Source organism: Moschus berezovskii, chromosome 9, assembly GCF_049115385.1.
Source record: "Moschus berezovskii isolate FMDL1 chromosome 9, NW_MosBer_1.0, whole genome shotgun sequence".
Classification (NCBI taxonomy): domain Eukaryota; kingdom Metazoa; phylum Chordata; class Mammalia; order Artiodactyla; family Moschidae; genus Moschus; species Moschus berezovskii.
Window position 1 is genome coordinate 64,504,145 of NC_142468.1, and position 24,966 is coordinate 64,529,110.

A 24,966-nucleotide genomic window follows, 5' to 3' on the forward strand; every position below is an offset into this window, starting at 1 on the left:
TGGCAGGCAGATTCTTTACTGCTAACCCACCAGGAAATCCCTCATAGTTGTTGATACCACCCTAATAAAAGACAATGATGAGAATTTTGAGGATTTATTATATAATAGACCTTATGGTCAAGATTGGGCTTCCCTGGTAGCTCAGAGGGTAAAGCGTCTGCCTGCAATGCGGGAGAACTGGGTTCAATCTCTGGGTCAGGAAGATCCCCTGGAGAAGGAAATGGCAGCCAACTCCAGTATTCTTGCCTGGAGAACCCCACAGACGGAGGAGCCTGGTAGGCTAGAGTCCCCGGGGTCGCATAGAGTTGGACACGACTGAGCGACTTCACTCATTCACTCACTCATGGTCAAGATTTTAGGTATATTATACTGTTTCATACTAAAAAAAGAAAATTGAAGTAAGTAATATTATGCTCACTTTACTTAAACTAAGAGATACTGGTTAGGTAACTTTCTCAAGGTTATTCAGCTAGTAGGTGGTAGAGCTGAATCCAGGCTGCCAGACCTAAGCCTTGCTCTTTAAAAGTATATTATACAACTTGAAATATTTTTCACTTCACAGGATTCTCTAGTGTAACTTATGCCATTTTATTTTTAAGTTCTCATTAAATTCTCCTTTTCATCAGCCTTGTTTGCTGGTGAGAAAACAAAGACAACCCAAGGTTGTACAGTTAGTAAGTGGTTAGTCACTGAGTCCAGGTCAAATTTCTGATCTTGTACATTTAACAACTGTTCCGAACTCTGCATCTCAATTTATAAAGGCCTTCTGACTTAAAAATGATTATGAACAATGATCAGTTACTGAGAATTCTCCTTATCAGCTTCCATCATGCACACTGTAAGTTCTGAAAGTAGTTAAAGGTCTAATTTATCTCTCTTACCCCAGTCTTAAGCATATTTGAGGGGCTGACAAATGTGTATTAAAATGAATTGGTAATAGGTCCTGCTTAGTGTATGTTTTCATATATGCAGATCTGCCTTTGTTACTCCAAAATGTTAATTTAAGGGGTAGTGAATTTATACATATATTTAAATGTATTTGGACAAATCATGGCACAATATTTTTAGAGTAAGTAGGCAAGAGCACAACTGTATTATGGAATATCAAATTCTATGAATTCGAGACTATCTGAACTAACTTTTAAGCTCTAGGACTCTCCTGCTTGACACTTTTAGTTTGTATATGTTTAGAATGTGATATTCAAATTTTAAAGTTTAAATTCTTAATCAATTTCTTATGCCTAAATTTCTTATGCCAATTTCTATATTTTCCAGCTTTATTCTGCATTATTAAAAAAATAACATATACCAAATATGAGGTTGAACTTGATTAACAGTAGAGAGTTGAGGAATTGGCCCCTTATTTCCCAGAAATGGTTATAGATTGATTATCTTTTCATCAAATGACCTGGTCATATCTTAGTATTTAGGTTGGTAAAAAAGTAATTGCTGTTTTGGACTGTGAATTTTAAATTATAACTAGGCTCAAACACACCTTTATTAATCAAAAGAGAAACCATTACCATCAATACATTTTTATCAATGAGAAGTAAGTTTATTTTTCTCCTGTATCATAAAAATCTGTGCTTTGGGATTTGATGAACTCTTGGAAAGTGTTTTCTGCCTCCTGCTGGTTATGGAAGCATTTTCCCTGCAAAAAGTTGTCTAGGTGTTTGAAGTGGTGGTCAATTGGTAAGAGATCAGGTGAATATGGAGAATGAGGCAACACTTCATAGCCAAATTCATTCACCTTTAGAAGCGTTGGTTGTGCTATGTGCGGTAGGGTATTGTTGTGTAGAACTGGCCCTTTCTGTTGACCAATGCTGGCTTCAGGTATTGCAGTTTTTGGTGCATCTAATCGATTTGTTGAGCATACTTCTCAGATGTAATGATTTTGCCAGGATTCAGAAGCTGTAGTCGATGGTAGCAGACCCCCAAACAGTGACCGTGGCTTTCTTTTGGTGCAACTTTGGCTTTGGGAAGTGCTTTGGAGCTTCTTCTCAGTACAACCACATAGCTGGTCGTCACTGGTTGTCATACAAAATCAGCTTATTGTCACCTGTCACAATCCAATTGAGAAATGGTTTGCTGTTGTTGCATGGAAGAAGAGAAGATGACATTCCAAAATGACAATTTTTTGATTTGTGATCAGCTCAGAGGCACCCCCTTATCGAGTTTTTTCACCTTTACAATTTGTTTCAAATGTCAAATGATTATAGAATGGACAAGGTTGAGTTCTTTGATAGCTTCTTGTGTAGTTTTGAGAGGATCAACTTCAATGATCCTCTCAGATGGTCATTGTCAACTTCTGATGGCCACCCACCATGATCGTCATCTTCAAGGCTCTCATCTCCTTTGCAAAACTTTTTGAACCACCCTTGCATTGTATGTTCAATAGCAGTTCCTGGGCCAAATGCATTGTTGATGTTGTGAGTTGTCTCTGCTGATTTACGACCCATTTCAAACTCAAATAAGGAAATCACTTGAATTTGCTTTTGTCTAACATCATTTCCCTAGTCTAAAATAAATATAAAATAAACAACAAGTAAAAAAAAATGTAAAGCGAGAAATGCACATTAAAATGATGTGTAACGTAACTACATTTATTTAAGAATGTATTCCAAAATCAAAAGGCAAAGTCCAACAATGCAAAACCATGATTCTTTTTGCACCAAGCTGAATAATTAAAATCTTAGCACTTTATTTGATGTTTTGACTATTGTAATATCTCCTTTGTTATTACAGGAAAAAAAAAAAAACCAAGTGCTTCTTTTGTGGTCTGTATCTTCCAACCTTCTCAGTCTAGTCCAGATGCCTAGCTTGCTAAAAGGTTAACATAATTTGAGTTACTGGCAAGCAGAATTATCTTGGTCTTGTTTTTGTTGTTGTTGTTGCTCCAAAGAAAACAAGTGTTTCCCATGCAATACTTTACTTATCCAGTGACCATCATTCATTTCTGTATTTCAGTACCTGGGAAACATACAATAAGTCAGGAAAGAGAAGTTAAACCCAGAAAGAAAAAAAAGATATGCTTTCACATCTTTTCCCCAGAATATCAGCAAAACATTGTCTTCTTGACATAGATTTCTATTAATGATTCTATAAAATATTTTGTTATAAGCTCAAGTTAGAAAAGCAGATTATGAAAAGATCATAACAATTCAAGATACTTAAAAACTAAATCTAAGCAAATGCTACATAAGCATTCCCAGCTTAAGGTCCCATTTACTTATCTGTTTCTGAGGCAGCAAACATAGAACCTGTGTTTATTTGCAACTGGCCCTGTATCTTGTTTAGCAGAGAAAATATGAATGCCACTCAGGGGATGATTTTCTGTGTTGCTGTTTCATCTTATACTTTGTGTTCCACTGAAGCCCTCGGAGACAATTCTTGTTGCATAGCAGCACCTGCTGGGAGATGGGAGTTGGAACAGCCACGACTGTTGCCTGCCAAACCCGTTATCCTGATTGAGTGACACTGCATGTCTTCCATCTTCTAATACTAAACCTTCCACAGTTGCCACTCTTCAGAATCTTGCCTCTTCCCATAGATTTCAAATCACTAGCAATACCCTTATAATAAGATTTCTTTAATTCTTTAAAAAAATAAGCACTTTGCATGCATGTGTGTGTTTATGTGGGTGTATGCATGCACATTTCCCTTTAGAATTTCCAAAAGCACATATCATGGTATTTTAGTCTCATGTTTGTTTTTAATGCATGCTTTCATCCTGCTCTGTAGCTAGATTTGTAAATCATTGTCAATCTTGCTTTATTAGCATCTTATGCTTTATTATGGGTGAGTCAGTAAAAAAAAAAATGTGTGTGTCAGTGCAAAAAGGACAGTTTTTATTCACAGCATATGATGAGAAGTATTTATGCTTATTCATATTATGGACAGAAACAGTAAGCTTGCCATATGGTATGATGGCTTGTTTAAAAATGTGTCTATTTCATATGTGATTTACAAAAAAAACTGTAAGTAATACAAATTTAAAATACGGGTCTAAACTGACATTCTGTTGTAAAGCCAACTAGCCTTTTCTTTACTGATGATAGAGGAAAGCTACAGCATGGACAAATTACTCACTACTGCCAAATATTTCTAATATTTTACTTCCTTGCATCTTTACTGTGCCCAAATTAAAATCTACTGTAAGACCAAACTTTATGAAAACCTATGTTTTTTAATTTTTTCAGTTAAATATAGAGTTCATGTGTTAAAAAAAGATCTTGAAATTCATATACTTTATAACTAAGCTCAAATAATCAAGAGGTGATTATTCATCAATAGTTTTCTTACTGTGGTTGCTTAGTAACCTTGATTGGTGCTCCATCAATCAATCAAAAATGTATTAAGCACCTCTAAAATACTTTAACACATCACAAGGTTTGGGAGCAATTTCTGAGGAAATAGATAAAATCTGATACTGACCTTAGAATGTTTTAGCTACATATTTAAGGGAATAGACATTTTGTCATAATACATATTGATAGGGTAAGTCAGACACACTGTTATTTAGAGATGTAGAGCATGATACAAAGATACAGAAATTAGGAAAGACTTAAGAGAATAGGAAATTTCAGTTGGGCCTTAGAAGAACTGGGAATCATTGGATGGGAATTATTTTGGGAAATTCATTCCTACAGGGAAAGATGGAAGGCAATGAGTAGGAAATGAGCCAAGTGTTAAGCCAACCAAAGTGAAAGCGTTAGTCACTCAGTGGTGTCCAGCGCTTTGAAACCCCATGGACTGTAGCCTGGCACCAGTCTCCTTAGTCCATGGAATTCTCCAGGCAAGAATACTGGAGTGGGTAGCCATTCCCTTCTCCAGGGGTAGCCATTCCCTGCTCCAGAGGATCTTCCCAACCCAGGAATCAATCCTGGGTCTCCTGCATTGCAGGCAAATTTTTTACCATCTGAGCCACCAGGGAAGCCCAAAAGCAGACCAAAAGTAACCTATCTAAGTTGAATAGAGAGCTTTTCACAGAAGCACTATAACAATAATGGTGGTAGGTAAGATGGAAAACAATGGGATTTAGTCTAGTTCTAGAAAATGGGGAGCTGCTGATGTTATTTGATTTGTAGAATAATATTTTAAAGAAAGATTAGCTCAGAAATAGTAAGATCTTTTTAGAAGAAGAAAGGAAAAATCATCAATTAGATTTTAGTGATTTATTTATAAAGGGGAAGATAATTCAGAAGAAAGTGCAGCAATGCAATATATTATTATACCATATTAACCTATGGCTCTGGGATATTCTTCATATTTTAAAAAAGCTGCAGAAGTACTCTGTGTACTACGTTTCATATAAATCACTGTATTATCTCCATGTTTCTACAAAACAGGAAGTATCTATGGGCAACCTTTATTTCTGTCATGAGAAATGAGCTTTTAGAGTGTTGCTGTCTTTCATCAAATATTGTTACCTGTCATGATCTCTGAAAAAAAGCAAATATGAGAAGCCCATTAATAAGTGAGGAGTCTTTAGCATGTTGGATTTCTTTTGTCACCTTGAATATCTTTTAAACACATCTTACTAGATATTTTAATTGACACAAATTATTAAGAAAATGATTCAAGCTTATTTGTTTAAAAAGCATTTTGGATATTTGGATTAGAATTATTTTTATATTGAAGGAATTATCAGATTTGCCTTATATCATATGAATGTTTTCTTGTGGCCACTTATAAATTCCATATATTAAGGCTGTTATTCCAAAGCTTAGTGGTGTGTTCATCAAATCAGCTATGAGGTGCATGATAATTAAAATATTTCAACCATTAGTATGTAAAGGTCTTAAAATATAGTTTATAGTTATGATATTATTCTCTCTTAGATTGAAGATACTTAATTGAATGGAAGAAAATTGAGTGGAGTTAGAACCAGATGCTGACAATTTCAATTAACCATAGACTTATCTTACTTACCCCATGTGTGTGTCAGTCACTCACTGACACACACAGTGTGTCAGTCGTGCCCGACTCCTTGTGACCCCATGAAGTGTAAACCTGCCAGGCGCTTCTGTCCATGGAATTCTCAAGGCAAGAATACTGGAGTAGTTTGCCATTTCCTTCTCCATACTTAACCCATAGTCCATTATGAAAAGGCATTACTGATGTGCCATTGATAACTGTTGCAATTGCAAGCTATTTAGTTCTTGCATGTGTGCTCTGTCCCTTCAGCCATGTCCAACTTTTGTGACCATTTGGACCCTTCAGTTTCCTCTGTTCATGGGATCCTACAGACAAGAATGAGTGGGTTTCCATGTCCTCCCACAGGGTGTCTTCCCGACCCAGGGACTGAACCCGGTTATCTTGCATCTCCTGCATTACAGGTAGATTCTTTACCCACTGAGCCACTTGGAAGGTCCATTGAGTTCTTTCAGTTCAGTTCAGTTGCTCAGTCGTGTCCGACTCTTTCCGACCCCACGAACCGCAGCACTCCAGGCCTCCCTGTCCATCACCAACTTCCGGAGTCTACCCAAAACCCATGTCCATCGAGTCGGTGATGCCATCCAACCATCTCATCCTCTGTCGTCCCCTTCTCTTCCTGTCCTCAATCTTTCCCAGAATCAGGATCTTTTCAAATGAGTCAGCTCTTTGCATTAGGTGGCCAAAGTATTGGAGTTTCAGCTTCAACATCAGTCCTTCCAATGAATGCCCAGGACTGATCTCCTTTAGAATGGACTGGTTGGATCTCCTTGCAGTCCAAGAGACTCTCAAGAGTCTTCTCCAACACCACAGTTCAAAAGCATCAATTCTTTGGTGCTCAGCTTTTTTTATATTCCAACTCTCATATCCATACATGACTACTGGAAAAACCTTAGCCTTGACTAGACGGACCTTTGTTGACAAAGTAATGTTTCTGCTTTTTTTTTTTTTTAATTGTTTAAACTTTATTTTCAGGCCGTATAAATTCCTTAGCTAATAGCAAAATTGGAGAAGGATTTTTTTTTTGATAATTAATTTATTTTTTATTGGAGGCAAATTATTTTACAATATTATATTGGTTGGTTTTGCCATACATTGACATGAATTCGCCCCGGGTTTAATATGTTGTCTGGGTTGGTCATAACTTTCCAAGGAGTAAGCATCTTTTAATTTCATGGCTGCTATCACCACCTGCAGTGATTTTGAAGCTTCAAAAAATAGTAAGCCACCTTTTCCACTGTTTCCCCATCTATTCAGTTCTATACCTTCATGTAAAATCATTTTGTGATTTTTCAAAACCTCTAAACCCGACTATATCTATGTGTAAGTCTCATGCTTACAAGAAAGTGAAAGTTAAGTTGTTCAGTCGTATCTGACTCCTTGCGACACCAAGGACTGTAGCTTACCAGGCTCCTCTGTCCGTGGGATTCCCCAGGCAAGGGTACTGGAGTGGGTTGCCATTTCTTCTCCACATGCTTACAAAGCTAATATGTAATGTATTGGCAGGGGGAAAAAAAAAAAGCATACACAAAACTGCTGACTTAGACACTGACAAAGCACTCAAGTGTGAGAGAATATGTTTCCTTTAAAACTGTGAGGTCTGAATTAAGGATTTTTCTGACCTTTGAGTTTCAATCATTAGGTCACTAAGCTTGAAACTCACGTAAAATCTACAGGAAAGTTTTACTCCACTTGTTGTTTTTGAAGGTTAAAAAAATACAATAAATTTGGTTCATTTGGATTAGTTAATCTACAAATTCACTATTTACTTGAGTCTTAACTTTTTTACATGTGTTTACATAGACCTAGTCTCATGAGCATGCTTGAATTTTGATTTCTGAGGTTCATTTTTATAAACACAAAATATTATTTTGGTCTTATTTATGTTTTAAATATGGATTATACATTCCACTCTAAAACATACATATGTGTTATAAATTACTTCTCCCTAAAATTCAAATATAATTAAATTAGTGCCATACTTATTTCAGGATTCTTGAAAATATGAATCTGTATGTCCTTCTGGAGACAATTCCACTTATTAGTTTATTACAATTTTTGTATTAAAGAAATGCATCTTATTTAAATATCTACTATTAAAATACACTATACAGATTTATATATTTTAAGCAATAAGTTCATAATAAGCATATTCTGATTTTTTTGTTTCTAGCAGCATAATATTTTCTCATATAGTTGAGATGAACTAACTTTCCCCTGTATTCTTTTGAGTGAGGAAAATAAGCCCACCATTTTCTGAGTAAAAGGTAAGATTGAATTTCCTCACCTTCCTTCCTAATGAAGAAGTGAAAGCATGTTTATTTTCTACACTTGCTTTAGTTTACAACCTGTGATACAATGGAAAAGTTGACAGAAAACCAGTGTGCTCAAATTACTTGGCTTTTTTTTTTATGTTTGGAATGAGAAGTTTTGGTGCCATATCATGTTTTTGAAGTCTCTTTGATTATAGCATCTCCTACAATAGCATTTTAGATAAGAAAAATCAAAGCAAGGACAGCGTATTATAGGCTATATATCAGAGACTATATGTATCTTTGTGTTTTTAATAGGAGAGCATTTTTCTAGCAAATATAATATGAATAAACCAAGTTGTAGACAATTCTTACATTTCTACTTAATTTGATGTTTTTGTTGTGAGACAGTATTTTAATAAAAAATAACTTAGTTGATTAAAGAAAGAGCGCAAAAACCATTATGAGCAAATTAAATAATATATCCTGTTGGCACTTTTGTTGTTTGTCTGTTTTTAATTTACAGTTTATCTGTCCAAATCTTAAATGAAAGGTGAAAGGAAAGGAAAACTGCAAGAGCCCTTTTTTGACTGTCTTAACTCTCACTCTTTGAGATCCCATGGACTGTAGCCTGCCAGAAACCTCAGTCTATGAAATTCTCTAGGCAGGAATACAGGAGTTGGAAGCCACTTCCTACTCCAGGGAAATCTTCCCAAGCCAGGGATCAAACCAGTGTCTCCTGAATTGTAGGCAGATTCTTTACCTTTTGAGCCATCAGGAAGATCCTTTTAACTCTCACATACCTCCCCAGATCTCAATAACTACTACATTTGAAATCTATATTAAAAATATACTTTAGAGGAAATTTTACTAGTTGAAATAATTGTAGAATTATTACATTTGGTCATTATTGCTTTTTAAAAAATATTCATGATTTTTATCTATCATGTTTTTTTCTGTTATGGGCTTCCCTGGTGGCTCAGCTGGTGAAGAATCCACCTGCGATGCAGGAGACCTGGGTTTGATCCCTGGATTGGGCAGATCCCTGGAGAAGGGAAACGCTACCCACTGCAGTATTCTGGCCTGGAGAATTTCATAGACTGTATAGTTCACGGGGTCACAAAGAGTGGGATATGTCTGAGCGACTTTCACTTTTCTTTCTGTTATAGTCATAGCATTTTCTCTTTTCTCCTTCTTAACTCCTTTTGCCCTCTCTCTCCTTCCTCCTTCCTCAGTTATTTCATAACTTCCTGGTTTGTGCCAACCTGAAAAGTAGGGCATCAGGCTTTAGAGATAGATCAAGACGCTCTGTGCCTTCACAGAGCTGTGTGGTCAGGGATATAGACATGGGAGAAAATACAGGGTGAAGCCATGAGTACAGGTGGAATGGATATACACACAATATGTGGTCAAGAAGAGTGAACAACCAGCTCAACCTAGGGGTGGGCAAAGTTATCACCTAAGTGGTAACGTTGAACTGAATCTCAACACATGGGACAAGCAGGAGTGCCTGAACACAGGGCCAGACTTGCTGAACACAGGAAAGAACTGCAAGAGCACTGAGGTTCACTGCCAGTGGAACTGTAAGTAAATGAATGTTGTAGGAGTGAGTGATTCTAGAAGAGCGTTTCTAAGACTGTGTTGTCTAGATCGGTGTGTCTGGAGTGATACTCTTCTTGTTATTGAAAAGTGGAGTTTTCATCAAATGAGCTTTGGAAAATAGGCTGCATTAACATTTTAAGTTTCTCTGAGTTCTCGAACCCTACAATATGCTAATATGCATAGCACATATTATAGAAGAGTGATAGATGAAGAAAAATATACCAAAAATAAAATTTACCAATAATTCCATATTCCGAGAGAACTACTGTTAGTGTTTCAGCATAGTTCCTTCTAGGCTTTCTTTTCCTCTACATTTTTCCCCGTGTAAGTCTTGTTTTCCTCTCTAACTCAGTGATCAACTGCCACATTGTCTTAATTTGTACATTTGGTATAAGCATTTTTACTGAGTTCCTATTAACTCAGAGACTGCAAAAGAGAATGGGGGATGCTGCAAATATAAAGGTGAATCATGTATATTCTCCCCTCTAAGAAGCTCTCTGCTAACATTCATTGGCATTTGTCTTTTTCATATAAAAATATGATATGGTGCATACTATTAAGTAACATCTGTTACTCACTTATTAATAGTGGTTATAGCTGGCCATACTATTACAAGAATGCTTTCTTGCTTAACAATGTAAATATCTTTATCAATAAATGTGGGTCAGTTACATCATCACTTAAAAATGATGCATCATAATCTATTATGTGAGTATATCATGATTTTTTTTAATAAAATCTGTCAGTCTGATTTCAGTTTCTTTTTTTCATTAATTAAAGTAGTATTAGGATGAGCACTCTCACTGAGGATTGAAATTTTCATAGTGACAGAAGCATAATTGCATTTCTGATGATAAATCTTATGACAGGGAGAATTAGGCTGGTAACAGAAAGACCACTTAGGACATTGTCACAAGAAGAAATAATGATGACTTTACTAAGAAATATTTCGATAGCCATGAAAAGAAATGGGGAGATATAAGAGAAATTTTTGATAGAGAAACCAAAGCCGCTGATTGGAAATGATGAGTTAGAATAAATGCTGAAACAAAGAAAAGTCTGTGGTTTTTAACTAGCAGATCAAGTGTCCTCATAATTAGCTATCAACTAAGTCAAGAAATGAATAGGGCTTAGGTTTAAGGACTTGCAAGAATTTTGAAAAATCATACTAGGCTGCAATTACAGACTGAAAGAATCTTGAGGTAAAGTTATAATTCTTATTATAACCCTACAAAACAGAGAGATATATTCATGAGAACAAACAAAATCTCCTAGCAGAAAAAAATAATAATAATGATAATTTAGAGCATTCTGCTGCTGCTGCTGCTTCTAAGTCACTTCAGTCGTGTCCGACTCTGTGTGACCCCATAGACGGAAGCCCACCAGGCTCCCCCATCCCTGGGATTCTCCAGGCAAGAACACTGGAGTGGGTTGCCATTTCCTTCTCCAATGTGTGAAACTGAAAAGTGAAAGTGAAGTCGCCCAGTCGTGTCTGACCTCTAGTGACCCCATGGACTGCAGCCCACCAGGCTCCTGCATCCATGGGATTTTCTAGGCAATAGTACTGGAGTGGCTTGCCATTGCCTTCTCCGAGAGCATTCTAGAGAATGGAAAATTTAATGTGGAGAGAGAGAAAGAAGCCTATAAAAACAACATTTTAGGACCTTCTTAGCCAAGAAAGTTGCAAAGAAAGTGTTAACTAAGAAATAAAAATTTCAAAAACATCATGGAAAGGGTGGAAAATAAGCTGTATTTTAACTGGACTTTGGTATTTATTTTAAAATGAGCAAATATATTAAAAAAATAAATTTGTAACTTACCTAGATTAAAACTGAGGTTTACATTTCTATAATTTTTATTACAAAAGGAGAAAAGTTTATCTAATGAATGATTACATTTACAAGGGAGTTTTTTTTAGCTAGCCAAGGATCTCTTTTTGTTAGACTGGCCTAATGTAATAAGATCTTTGAATATTCATCTTCTTAAATCAGAAAATGGATACTTTTATTAGCCCTCTCCTATCTTTAATGTTTTACTCTTTGTTCCTATAGTCAGAATATTAATACCCTTGGAGCTGGTTAATTATAAATTCTTAGTTTCAAAAATGAAGAAATTCATACTCAGAGTGTTTAAGCTTGGCCAAAGTCATGTGGCTTGTTTTTGGAATAGGTGAAATTTTCCAATTTTAAATAATAGCACTCCATTAAATAATGTTTTTATTAAAGCCAAAAAATTTAATATAAACATATAAAATGTATAAGAAATATTTATCAACAGAATTTTTTCTTTTTTTAATTTATTTATTTTAATTGGAGGCTAATTACTTTACATTATTTTATTGGTTTTGCCCTACATTGACATGGGGAACACATGTACACCTGGGGCAGATTCATGTCAATGTAAATAATCTTTTAATGTATAATTTATTTTCATTTATTTCATACAAATGTAAAATAATTTGGATATTTATTTTGCCATATATGGGAATTATTCTAGTATTGTTATTTATAGGTATTTAAGACAGATATATAAGATACAACATCAAAAGATAAGATAATTTGCAACACATGTGTTACATACTCCGTCACATTTCTACCTTGACTCTTTTATTGTCCCTGAGATGCCAACCAAGGGACAGGCAGGGAAAACTGTTCCAGTTTGGCCATAGGAACAAAGTAATTGTGAGCAAAAGGAGAGGAGTCTGGTGCTAACTCGTTATTCCTTTGAAACACCATAGTTTGCTAAAGCTTGCTTCAGGGTTCATATCTCTACATCAGCTACCTGCTATCAATTTGCCTCACTTTTAATTCTGTTGAAATCAAAGTATTTATCTTCTCTTATTCTCAGTTTTCTCATTTGTTAAATTTTAATGTTAAACATTTGATTCAAGGATGGTCATGAGAATTCATGAAAATGTAAAATTCCTAACTCTGCCAGGTACACAATAGGAGCATAATTAATGTTAAATGTTGAGGTTATTGCTGTTACTGTGTATCCTTTCTCATAGAGGGTGAATAAATATTTCAGCTTTTTTTTATCCTGTTTTTACAAGGTGATGCTTGTTTATTTATTTATTTTTTTTGTAGTTAATTTATTTTTTATTGGAGGCAAATTATTTTACAATATTATATTGGTTGGTTTTGCCATACATTGATATGAATTTGCCCCGGGTTTACATAAGTTCCCCCTCCTGAACCCCCCTCCCACCTCCCTCCTCCCTTTATCCTCCCTCTGGGTCATCCCCACATGCCAGCCTCGAGCATCCTATAACATGCATTGACCCTGAACTAGTGATTCGTTTCACATATGACAACATACGTGTTTCAATGTCATTCTCCCAAATCATCCCACCCTCACCCTCTCCCATAGAGTCCCAAAGACTGTTCTATACATCTGTGTCTCTTTTGCTGTCTCGTATACAGGGTTATCATTTGCATCTTTCTAAATTCCATATATATGTGTTAGTATACTGTATTGGTGTTTTTCTTTCTGGCTTACTTCACTCTGTATAATAGGCTCCAGTTTCATCCACCTCATTAGAACTGATTCAAATGTATTCTTTTTAATGGCTGAATAATACTCCATTGTGTATATGTACCAAAGCTTTCTTATCCATTCGTCTGCAGATGGACATCTAGGTTGCTTCCATGTCCTGGCTATTATAAACAGTGCTGCAATGAACTTTGGAGTACACGTGTCTCTTTCAATTCTGGTTTCCTCGGTGTGTATGCCCAGGAGTGCGATTGCTGGATCATATGGCAGTTCTATTTCCAATTTTTTGAGGAATCTCCACACTGTTCTCCATAGTGGCTGTACTAGTTTGCATTCCCACCAACAGTGTAAGAGGGTTCCTTTCTCTCCACATCCTCTCCAGCATTTATTGCATGTAGACTTTTGGATAGCAGCCATTCTGACTGGTGTGAAATGGCATCTCATTGTGGTTTTGATTTGCATTTCTCTGATTATGAGGGATGTTGAGCATTTTTTCATGTGTTTGTTAGCCATCTTTATGTCTTCTTTGGAGAAATTTCTGTTTAGTTCTTTGGCCCATTTTTTGATTGGGTCATTTATTTTTCTGGAATTGAGCTGCAGGAGCTGCTTGTATAATTTGGAGATTAATCCTTTATCAGTTGCTTCATTTGCTATTATTTTCTCCCATTCTGAAGGCTGTCTTTTCACCTTACTTATAGTTTCCTTTGCTGTGCAGAAGCTTTTGATTTTAATTAGGTCCCATTTGTTTATTTTTGCTTTTATTTCCAATATTCTGGGAGGTGGGTCATGGAGGATCCTGCTGTGATTTATGTTGGAGAGTGTTTTGCCTACGTTCTCCTCTAGGAGTTTTATACTTTCTGGTCTTACATTTAGCTCTCTAATCCATTTTGAGTTTATTTTGGTGTATGGTGTTAGGAAGTGTTCTAGTTTCATTCTTTTACAAGTGGCTGACCAGTTTTCCCAGCACCACTTGTTAAAGAGACTGTCTTTTCTCCATTTTATATTCTTGCCTCCTTTGTCAAAGATGAGGTGACCATAGATGCATGGATTTATCTCTGGGCTTTCTATTTTGTTCCATTGATCTATATTTCTGTCTTTATGCCAGTACCATACTGTCTTGATGACTGTGGCTTTGTAGTAGAGCCTGAAGTCCGGCAGGTTAATTCCCCCAGTTCCATTCTTCTTCCTCAAGATTGCTTTGGCTATTCGAGGTTTTTTGTATTTCCATACAAATTGTGAGATTATTTGTTCTAGTTCTGTGAAAAATATCTTTGGTAGCTTGATAGGGATTGCATTGAATGTATAAATTATTTTGGGTAGTATACTCATTTTTACAATATTTATTCTTCCAATCCATGAACATGGTATATTTCTCCATCTATTAGTATCCTCTTTGATTGCTTTCAGTAGTGTTTTATAGTTTTCTATGTACAAGTCTTTTGTTTCCTTAGGTAGATATATTCCTAAGTATTTAATTCTTTTCGTTGCAACAGTGAATGGAATAGTTTCCTTAATTTCTCTTTCTATTTTCTCATTATTAGTGTATAGGAATGCAAGGGATTTCTGTGTGTTGACTTTATATCCTGCAACGTTAGTGTAATCATTGATTAGCTCTAGTAGTTTTCTGGTAGAGTCTCTAGGGTTTTCTGTGTAGAGGATCATGTCATCAGCGCACAGTGAAAGTTTTACTTCTTCTTTTCCAATTTGTATTCCTTTTATGTCTTTTTCTGCTCTGATTGCTGTAGCCAAAACTTCCAGAACTATGTTGAAGAGTAGTGGTGAGAGTGGGCACCCTTGTCTTGTTCCTGACTTTAGGGGAAATGCTTTCAGTTTTTCACCATTGAGGATAATGTTTGCTGTGGGTTTGTCATATATAGCTTTTATTATGTTGAGGTATGTCCCTTCTATTCCCACTTTCTGGAGGGTTTTTATCATAAATGGATGTTGAATTTTGTCGAAGGCTTTCTCTGCATCTATTGAGATAATCATATGATTTTTATTTTTCAGTTTGTTAATGTGGTATATTACGTTGACTGATTTGCGGATATTGAAGAATCCTTGCATTCCTGGGATAAAGCCCACTTGGTCATGATGTATGATCTTCTTAATATGCTGTTGGATTCTGATTGCTAGAATTTTGTTAAGGATTTTTGCATCTATGTTCATCAGTGATATTGGCCTGTAGTTTTCTTTTCTTGTGGGGTCTTTACCAGGTTTTGGGATTAGGGTGATGGTGGCCTCATAGAATGAGTTTGGAAGTTTCCCTTCCTCAGCAATTTTCTGGAAGAGTTTGAGTAGAATAGGTGTTAGCTCTTCTCTAAATTTTTGGTAGAATTCAGCTGTGAAGCCGTCTGGACCTGGGCTTTTGTTTGCTGGGAGATTTTTGATTACAGTTTCAATTTCCGTGCTTGTGATGGGTCTGTTCAGATTTTCTATTTCTTCCTGGTTCAGTTTTGGCAAGGTGTATTTTTCTAGGAATTTGTCCATTTCTTCCAGGTTATTCATTTTATTGCCATATAATTGCTGATAGTATTCTCTAATAATCCTTTGTATTTCTGTGTTGTCGGTTGTGATCTCTCCATTTTCATTTCTAATTTTATTGATTTGGTTCTTCTCCCTTTGTTTCTTGATGAGTCTGGCTAGTGGTTTGTCAATTTTGTTTACCTTCTCAAAGAACTAGCTTTTGGCTTTGTTGATTTTTGCTATAGTCTCTTTTGTTTCTTTTGCATTTATCTCTGCCCTAATTTTTACAATTTCTTTCCTTCTACTGACCCTGGGGTTCTTCATTTCTTCCTTTTCTAGTTGCTTTAGATGTAGAGTTAGGTTATTTAGTTGACTTTTTTCTTGTTTCTTGAGGTGTGCTTATATTGCTATGAACTTCCCCCTTAGCACTGCTTTTACAGTGTCCCAGAGGTTTTGGGTTGTTTTGTTTTCATTTTCATTCATTTCTATGCATATTTTGATTTCTCTTTTGATTTCTTCTATGATTTGTTCGTTGTTCAGCAGCGTGTTGTTCAGCCTCCATATGTTGGCATGTTTAATAGTTTTTCTTCCATAATTGAGATCTAATTTTACTGCATTGTGGTCAGAAAAGATGCATGGAATGATTTCAACTTTTTTGAATTTACCAAGGCTAGATTTATGGCCCAGGATGTGATCTATCCTGGAAAAGGTTCCATGTGCACTTGAGAAAAAGGTGAAATTCTTTGTTTTGGGGTGAAATGTCCTATAGATATCAATTAGGTCTAACTGGTCTATTGTATCATTTAAAGATTGTGTTTCCTTGTTAATTTTCTGTTTAGTTGATCTATCCATAGATGTAAGTGGGGTATTAAAATCTCCCACTATTATTGCATTCTTGTTAATTTCCCCTTTCATACTTGTTAGTAATTGTCTTACATATTGCGGTGCTCCTATGTTGGGTGCATAAATATTTATAATTGTTATATCTTCATCTTGGATTGATCCTTTGATCATTATGTAGTTTCCTTCTTTGTCTCTTTTCACAGCCTTTGTTTTAAAGTCTATTTTATCTGATATGAGTATTGCTACTCCTGCTTTCTTTTGGTCTCTATTTGCATGGAATATCTTTTTCCAGCCCTTCACTTTCAGTCTGTATGTGTCCCTCGTTTTGAGGTGGGTCTCTTGCAGACAACATATATGGGGGTCTTGTTTTTGTATCCATTCAGCCAGCCTTTGTCTTTTGGTTGGGGCATTCAACCCATTTACGTTTAAGGTAATTATTGATAAGTACGATCCCGTAGCCATTTTCTTTATTGCTTTGTGTTCGAGTTTATATACCCTTTCTGTGTTTCCTGTCTAGAAAAGATCCTTTAGCATTTGTTGGAGAGCTGGTTTGGTGATGCTGAATTCTCTCAGCTTTTGCTTGTCTGTAAAGCTTTTGATTTCTCCTTCATATTTGAATGAGATCCTTGCTGGGTACAGTAGTCTGGGCTGTAGGTTATTTTCTTTCATCACTTTAAGTATGTCTTGCCATTCCCTCCTGGCCTGAAGAGTTTCTGTTGAAAGATCAGCTGTTATCCTTATGGGTATCCCCTTGTGTGTTATTTGCTGTTTTTCCCTTGCTGCTTTTAATATTTGTTCTTTGTGTTTGATCTTTGTTAATATGATTAATATGTGTCTAGGAGTATTTCGCCTTGGGTTTATCCTGTTGGGGACCCTCTGGGTTTCTTGGACTTGGGTGATTATTTCTTTCCCTATTTTAGGGAAGTTTTCAATTATTATCTCCTCAAGTATTCTCTCATGGTCTTTCTTTTTGTCTTCTTCTTCTGGGACTCCTATGATTCGAATGTTGGAGCGTTTAACATTGTCCCAGAGGTCTCTAATATTGTTCTCATTTCTTTTAATTTGTTTTTCTTTTTTCCTCTCTGTTTCATTTATTTCTACAATTCTATCTTCTAGCTCGCTTATCCTGTCTTCTGCCTCTGTTATTCTACTGTTTGTTCCCTCCAGAGTGTTTCTGATCTCATCTATTGTATTATTCATTGTATATTGACTCTTTTTTATTTCCTCTAAGTCCTTATTAAACCTTTCTTCCATCTTCTCAATCCTTTTCCCCAGGTTATTTATCTGTAACTCCATTTTGCTTTCAAGATTTTGAATCATTTTCACCACCAAAATTCGAAATTCTTTTTCATGTAGATTCCCTATATCTTCCTCTTTTGTTTGTGTTGGTGGGCATTTATCTTGTTCCTTTACTTGCTGGGTATTTCTCTGCTTCTTCATCTTGCTTATATTGCTTTGCTTGGGGTGGCCTTTCCGTCTTCTGGCCGTTTGTGGAGTTCTCTTTATTATGTAGTTTCCTTGCTGTGTATGGGGTTGGACAGGTGACTTGTCAAGGTTCCCTGGTTATGGAAGCCTGTGTCGGTGTTCTGGTGGGTGGAGCTGGATTTGTTCTCTCTGGAGTGCAATGAAGTGTCCAGTAATGAGTTATGAGATGTCAGTGGGTTTGGAGTGACTTTGGGCAGCCTGTGTATTGAAGCTCAGGGCTAGTTTCCTGTGTTACTGGAGAATTTGCGTGGTATGTCTTGCTCTGGAACTTGTTGACCCTTGGGTTTAGCGTAGGTATGGAGACGTTTGATAAGCTCCTATCGATTAATGTTCCCTGGAGTCAGGACTTCTCTGGTGTTCTCAGGATTCGGGCTTAAGACTCTTGCCTCTGGTTTTTGGTCTTATTCTTGGAGTAGTCTCTAGACGTCTCTATCTGTCATTTCCAAGGTGGTTCCCTCTGTTTTAGCTTCTGTCTGCTGGTCTCTTCAGTGTCTAATTTCCGCCCTGATACTAGGGGGTGGGTGGACACTTTTTAAGGCTCAGTTGTTCAGTCCTGTTCTGGGAAGGGAGGAACGCTGCAGTCGAATATCTCTGGCGTCTGTGGGGAGTGCTCGCAGCGTCTCGGCCACACTGGGTTTGCCCCCACTCACAGCACGTATGCTGTCCCAGTCTACACTGCACAGGCTCTAGGTTGCTCTGCCGGGAACTGTCCGAGGCCGGCACTGGGTTGTATGCACTTCCCAGGTCTGAGCGGCTCAAGTTCAGTTTCTCAGGTACTCCACAAAGGCGCAGACTTGGTTGGGCCTGCGTTTTGTGCCTTCCCCAGTCCGAGCAGCTCAGGGGACCAGGTGTTTGGCGAGCGCGGTCTCTGCGACTTATCGCCTCCCCAGTCCCCGCCACTCAGTTTTCTGGGTGTACAACCGGCGCACCTTCTCAGGGGGATATCAACCGGCCCGAGCCCAAGAAGTCCTGAATAGCAACAAGCCTGCCTGCAGTTTGTATCAGATGCCTTTCTGGGGCTGCGGTTGCCCGCTCCGTCTCTGGCTGCACTCCCTGCCTGTCTCGGCGGGGAATGGGGCATGGGCCGACCGCAGCCGGCTCGCTCTGCTCAGTCCTTTATTCTGTGAGCGGGGCTGGCCGAGTCATAGATTATAGCTTTCCGCCTTTTCGTGGGGAAGCTATCCCACAGTCTGCTTTGCTCTCCCCAGTTCTCTCAGATTGCCTCGCGGCATTCAAGCCCAGTCCTCTCTCTAAGCAGTTCAGCCGGCTCCTCCCTGCCCAGCCCCTGCTTGCTAATGGCGTATGCAGGCGTCTGCGCTGCTTCTCCGCTGGGAGTTACCGTTTGGCGGGTAATCTGTGGGTTTTAAAAAAATCTTAAAAAAAAAAAGAGGGTTATGTGGCCCTCTGAGCTTCCAAGGCTCGCCACAGAATCACCAGTGAGAATGTTTCCTGGTGTTTGGAAAGTTCTCTCTTTTTAAAGCCTCCCTTCCCGGGACGGAGCTCCGTCCTTACTTCTTTTGTTTCGCTTTTTATCTTTTATGTTTTTTCCTACCTCCTTTCGAAGACAATGGGCTGCTTTTCTGGGTGCCTGACGTCCTCTGCCAGCATTCAGAAGTTGTTTTGTGGACTTTACTCGCGTTCAAAAGTTCTTTTGATGAATTTGTGGAGGAGAGAGTGGTCTCGCCGTCCTATTCCTCCGCCATCTTGTCTGCTGTTCGATGCTTGTTTAGTATTGTATCATTCTCTGGTGGTTCACTTCAAAAAGAGAAAATTATTTCGCTATGTTATTTAGTTGTTTATATTTACAAGAGTAAATGATTTAATCATACAGGTTTTTTTAATGCAGCCATATTTAAACGTGTTTTTGTTAATGCCATTTCCTAGAATGTATATATATTTCAAGAAAATAGTGGTAAATGTCTCATGTTTTCTAATTTCTAAGATGCTGTGCATGGTTTAAATAGTTTTTTAAACGAGAAGTGAATGAAGGAATTAAATGAAAAAGTAAACATGAAGATATTTAAACAGCAATATAATTAATTCTGATATCACTTTGTAAATTATGTTTTCTATATGTATAAGAGAAAAACAGTACAACATTAGTAGAAAAATATCTTAAAGGTTAAATATGTTTGTTTTTGTTCCTGGGCACTGGAGCACAGTAATGCTAGAAGGGCAAAGAAAATTTTTGCCTTTTTGTCCATATGCAGTATTACCTCCGAAGGGGAAAATGTATGACATTTTCACAAGGATAGAATTATGTGTATGTTTCTGGTTATTCTTATTCTGCCATTCTAATTTAGCCCATGCTTTTCTTACAGATCATTTATTGTATAAATACTTCTGAATTCGTACACATTTGTATGAGAAGTAAAAGTCTTCCAGTGGAACGAGAGATACCTTGAAAAAAAAAAACTCATTGAATAATACTTCCCTTTTATTAGTTCATGTTTTCAAGTGTGGTAAAGTTAACTTCCTATAAAATCAGTCTGGTGGTCTAGTGGCTAAAGATGATGGTCTAGTGGCTAAGAATGTGCTCCCAGTACGGGGGCCTGGGTTTGATCCCTGGTCACAGAACTAAGATCCCACATACTGCAGCTATAAGCCCGGACACCGCAACTACTGAGGCCACGCACCACAACTAGAGAAGCCGCTGCAACGCAAGAAAGACCCAGCACAGCCAAAATACATAATAATACATTATTTTTTAAATCAACCTAATTTTCTAATAAATATCTTCAGCACCATCAGAAATTAGCTTTACTTGAGAAAATTACATTCTTATATTATTGAAATATATTTTTCAAAACTCACTTGAAATACACTTTATATTAATAGTGGCAATGTCATGACAACCTATTTACAATGACCTCAAAATGTGTTCAAGGCAAATCATATGAAATTCAAATGTCAAAAAATATTAAAAATCGAAAAGAATGATTCATTCAGCTGTCAGAGTGTGGCATTGTAATCCATTGTTCCATTTCATTTTCTTAGGGGAGAGAACAAATCCTAAACCTTAGCAGTTTGGTCAGTTTCTAAATCAGTTTTCAGAACTTTGGATTTTATGTCAGAGGTTCTTCTTTTTCCCCTTCCTATTGCACTTATTGTACTTACTAAGTCTATAATATCTCTCATCCCTTTCTTATAGCATCCTTGGGTAAGAGATAATGGCCTAAGAACCAGAAGACTGAAAAACTTAATCTTACCTTAGCAAGTAGGATCACTCTTCTGTGAAATGCAGATGTTAAAGACCCAGTTAATGGTTGATAATGACAAATCATGGAGTAGATTGTTCTTATGTTGATCATTCACGTTCCAGTTTAATGCTATTTATCTTGCTAATGTTTTAAGTCCTCATTTGAGAACATGAAAACAATTTAGAATTACTTAAATGAGGGTATGTGCCACTTACTCCCAAGGTCTGTGTAATTTTTGTCATCTGAATTGTCACACTTCTTCAACCAGCAGAAATTGTTTCCTTATGATTTTCTGTGTTTGAATATGCTTTACCAGTATATACTAACCTTGAAAAATTTTCTTTTTCCCATTTCAAGTTCCACCCAATCTGACTGTTCCACAGGAAAAATCACCTTTGGTCACCAGAGAAGGAGACACAATAGAACTGCAGTGTCAAGTAACTGGAAAACCTAAACCCATCATCCTTTGGTCTAGAGCGGATAAAGAAGTCGCAATGCCTGACGGGAATATGCAAATGGAGAGTTATGATGGAACACTGAGGATTGTGAATGTATCTAGGGAAATGTCAGGAATGTACCGATGTCAGACCAGCCAGTATAATGGATTTAACGTGAAACCAAGAGAAGCCTTGGTGCAGCTCATTGTGCAGTGTAAGTACATTTTTTTTCTATGTATTTCTATTGGGGGGACAAGGGAAGAAAATTAGGTAACTTTTGGAGTTGGATTAGGAACCAATATTTCTACATTATTGCTACCCAATTTAAACTATAATTTCCCTAAGTCTGCCTATTACTTGAGCTAATACACACTAATGGAAAAGAATTGTATTAGCATGTGTGTGATGATTATGATGGTGTTATGTCATTGGTTAAGGCCAAAGAATCAACAAGCTTAATGGTTAAAAACTGGCCATGTGCAATGAAGCAAAATGGAAATTGGAAGTAATTGCTAATTCAGATTATAATACTCTTTTGTTTTCACTGTTTATGTTTCGGCTTCAGCAATTGCCTGTCCTTTGCCCAAATTATTCACCTATTTCAGGGCATCCTTTGCTTAAACTGTGGAGACCTAGTCATTTCAATGCTATGTTTGCTATCTGAAATTGTAAGGGTAGATTACATAATTGTAGTAATATTGAGATAATTCAGGCAGATATTAGGTGCTGATTTTTTGCTTTACTTTCCTAACAGATAATTATTTAACTCTGAGAGCTGATTAGGATAGATTTTTAACTGTTTTCATTGAAAGGGCTAACAAAAAATGTATACATAGTGTGCTTTGTATTTGCTTTTAGTGTAAAAATGCCTAAACTCATGAAATTAAGAAGTTTAACCATGTCACTGATGTTGGGTTATTAGAGAATGATGCCCGGTATTTTGGATAGCAGGTGGTGTGGATAATACTGAAGAGAAGAAGCAAGCTATTCACAATCTGTTCAAACTCCAGGGATGTTGCTGTAAATTTTAGTTGAGGTATTATTTGTTATATACATGGTGGCAAAAATCTTTAAGAAAAAGAATGAAGTGGAAGTAACTATACACTTCAATAAGCAGTGATGTTCTTTTCTTTTGTGGTTCTTTTCTAACGCAGAAAATGGAAAATAGAAATCAGTCCAAAATGTCTATTTTTTTAATTAGTCTTAAAGATGTTGGCAGATTGAATTATCTTACTTTTAAATTTGGAAAGATAATTAAAGTATGGAAGGATTACGTTTGCAACAGATAACAATGCACATGTTTATGTATGAGGAGTGTGAGTGTGAGTGATGTGAAGAGCAAGGTTCGGGCTGCTGTTTAACCCTTTCCTGTCCCTATACTTTAGAAACTCAGCTTTCAGTGTGCTGTTTGTCCTGTAGATAAGCAAACTTATACTTGTCAAGTATCTTAACTAGTTTTATCTGTAAAGAATGCAGCTCTTAAATGGTAAGTTCCATTCCACAGTTGAATATTACCTTTGTTTTTCCTCACTGGCCTTTATACTCATGATAAGAAGCTCATGGGGTAGGAGGTTCATGTGAAAACAAGTTTCAGAAAGAAAAACAAAATTTTAAAGAAACCTCTCCTCAATTCTCCAATAAATAAGAGACACCCTCAGGTAATCAGGACGTGGATACAGTTTGGAGTACTTCATTCTTGTTGGTAATCATAGGAATATGTTTTTCCTCTAGGGTTATGCAGGAAGTTTCAGTGTTCCTAAAGCTGTTGGGCAATTTGTTTTCACTCTGCTCACACCTCTTTGTGGAAGCTGTGACACAAATAAAAGCTGTGGAACCCATTGGCTCTAAGGAATTTTGAATTAAAGTTTCAAGAGCCAGGATCTTTAATCTCCATAGAATATACTAACCTCTGGGATTCCTTTGATGACCTAACTTCCCCCATTTTGCTTCCTAATAGATTTCATATATAATAAGTTCAGCACCAGGTCTTAAAATGCAATCCTATTAATATCAGATGAAGATAAATACTGGCACAGTTGTCTCTAGTGTCACTAGAATGTAATTGACTAAAAGACATAAATAGACATAGGCAAAGCCAAATTCATTTAATGATCAGGAAAAGATCTGCATCCCAAGGTGACTTTGCAGAGCAGAAGGTATAATCTAACAACACTTCCTCTCAGAGGCAAGTTCCCCAGCCTACCAGGAAACATGGCTAGGTGCCAGCAGTCTGGCCAGTTGCTGATGAGAATGCCCTAATGTCTTTCAAAAAGCTCTCTTTCATGTATTCTTAACTCTTTTGATGAATCTGGTTATGTGTCTGAGCATCTGCCAGGTACAAATAACTGGTAACAACTCCAGACGGCTTAACTACTTAAGGCTTATTCCTGTAAAACTAGTCATTCAGAAATCTTGATAATATTTTAAAATGATAAACAATTTAACTTTTATGGTGATTTCTTAAAACAATGAAAATAATATGGTATTTGTGCTTAATTTGGATAGCTGTGCCACATGTGCAAATAATTCATATAGAATATAAAATAAATTTTTTTATATACTTTATATATCATATATCCATTTGATATATAAAGCTATGGTTGAAGCATAACATATTTTATATTATAGCGAATCAGCAAATGCGTTGAGTAAATACAACAAATGGAACGTATATAAATATATGGAATATACATATATAAATATATATATATCTTGCTTCTTGTATAATTCATTCTTTATTATTTAGGATTCAGGAATATCTGAGGACTAGCCACTTAACAGTTTGACAGCTGAAAATGTCCAAGTGTGTGAAGGGAGGAGATGTCAAATACTCTAACTTGTACCTAACACATTTTTCAGGATGTGAACCCTACACTTTAGTTTATTAAGATCTCATTTCCCAAAATGTATTACACTTACAAGTTCTGGGACAGTCTATTTTGCACACACACAATATGTATATATACACAAAATATATATATATACAAAAAATATATTTATATATAATTTTATCATTTTTGAAACATGAAAGAATGAAAAATAGATCTTCATAATAGATAAAAAACACACAAAAATGTGTCTCTAAAGCATATTTTCCCTTGTTTTAGTTGTATCCAATTAAATAATAACCAATCAAAAGAATTAAAGAAGTAATTGTATTAGTAATTGATGATCAGAGGTAGTAAGGCCTAAGTATAAATAGTATAATTATTTTCATACTGCATAAAATATGAAACAGTCCACTTAGCTTAATGTTCT

General features: G+C 36.5%; 1 protein-coding gene across 1 annotated transcript in view; it reads left to right on the plus strand.

The window, feature by feature from the left end:
- Positions 1 to 24,966, plus strand: part of MDGA2 (MAM domain containing glycosylphosphatidylinositol anchor 2) — a 962,529-nt gene that overhangs the window by 704,180 nt on the left and 233,383 nt on the right. The window contains exon 8 of the mRNA XM_055436380.2: positions 21,629 to 21,922. Within this exon, the coding sequence (XP_055292355.1) occupies positions 21,629 to 21,922 (294 nt within the window). The remainder of the gene's footprint in view (positions 1 to 21,628; positions 21,923 to 24,966) is intronic.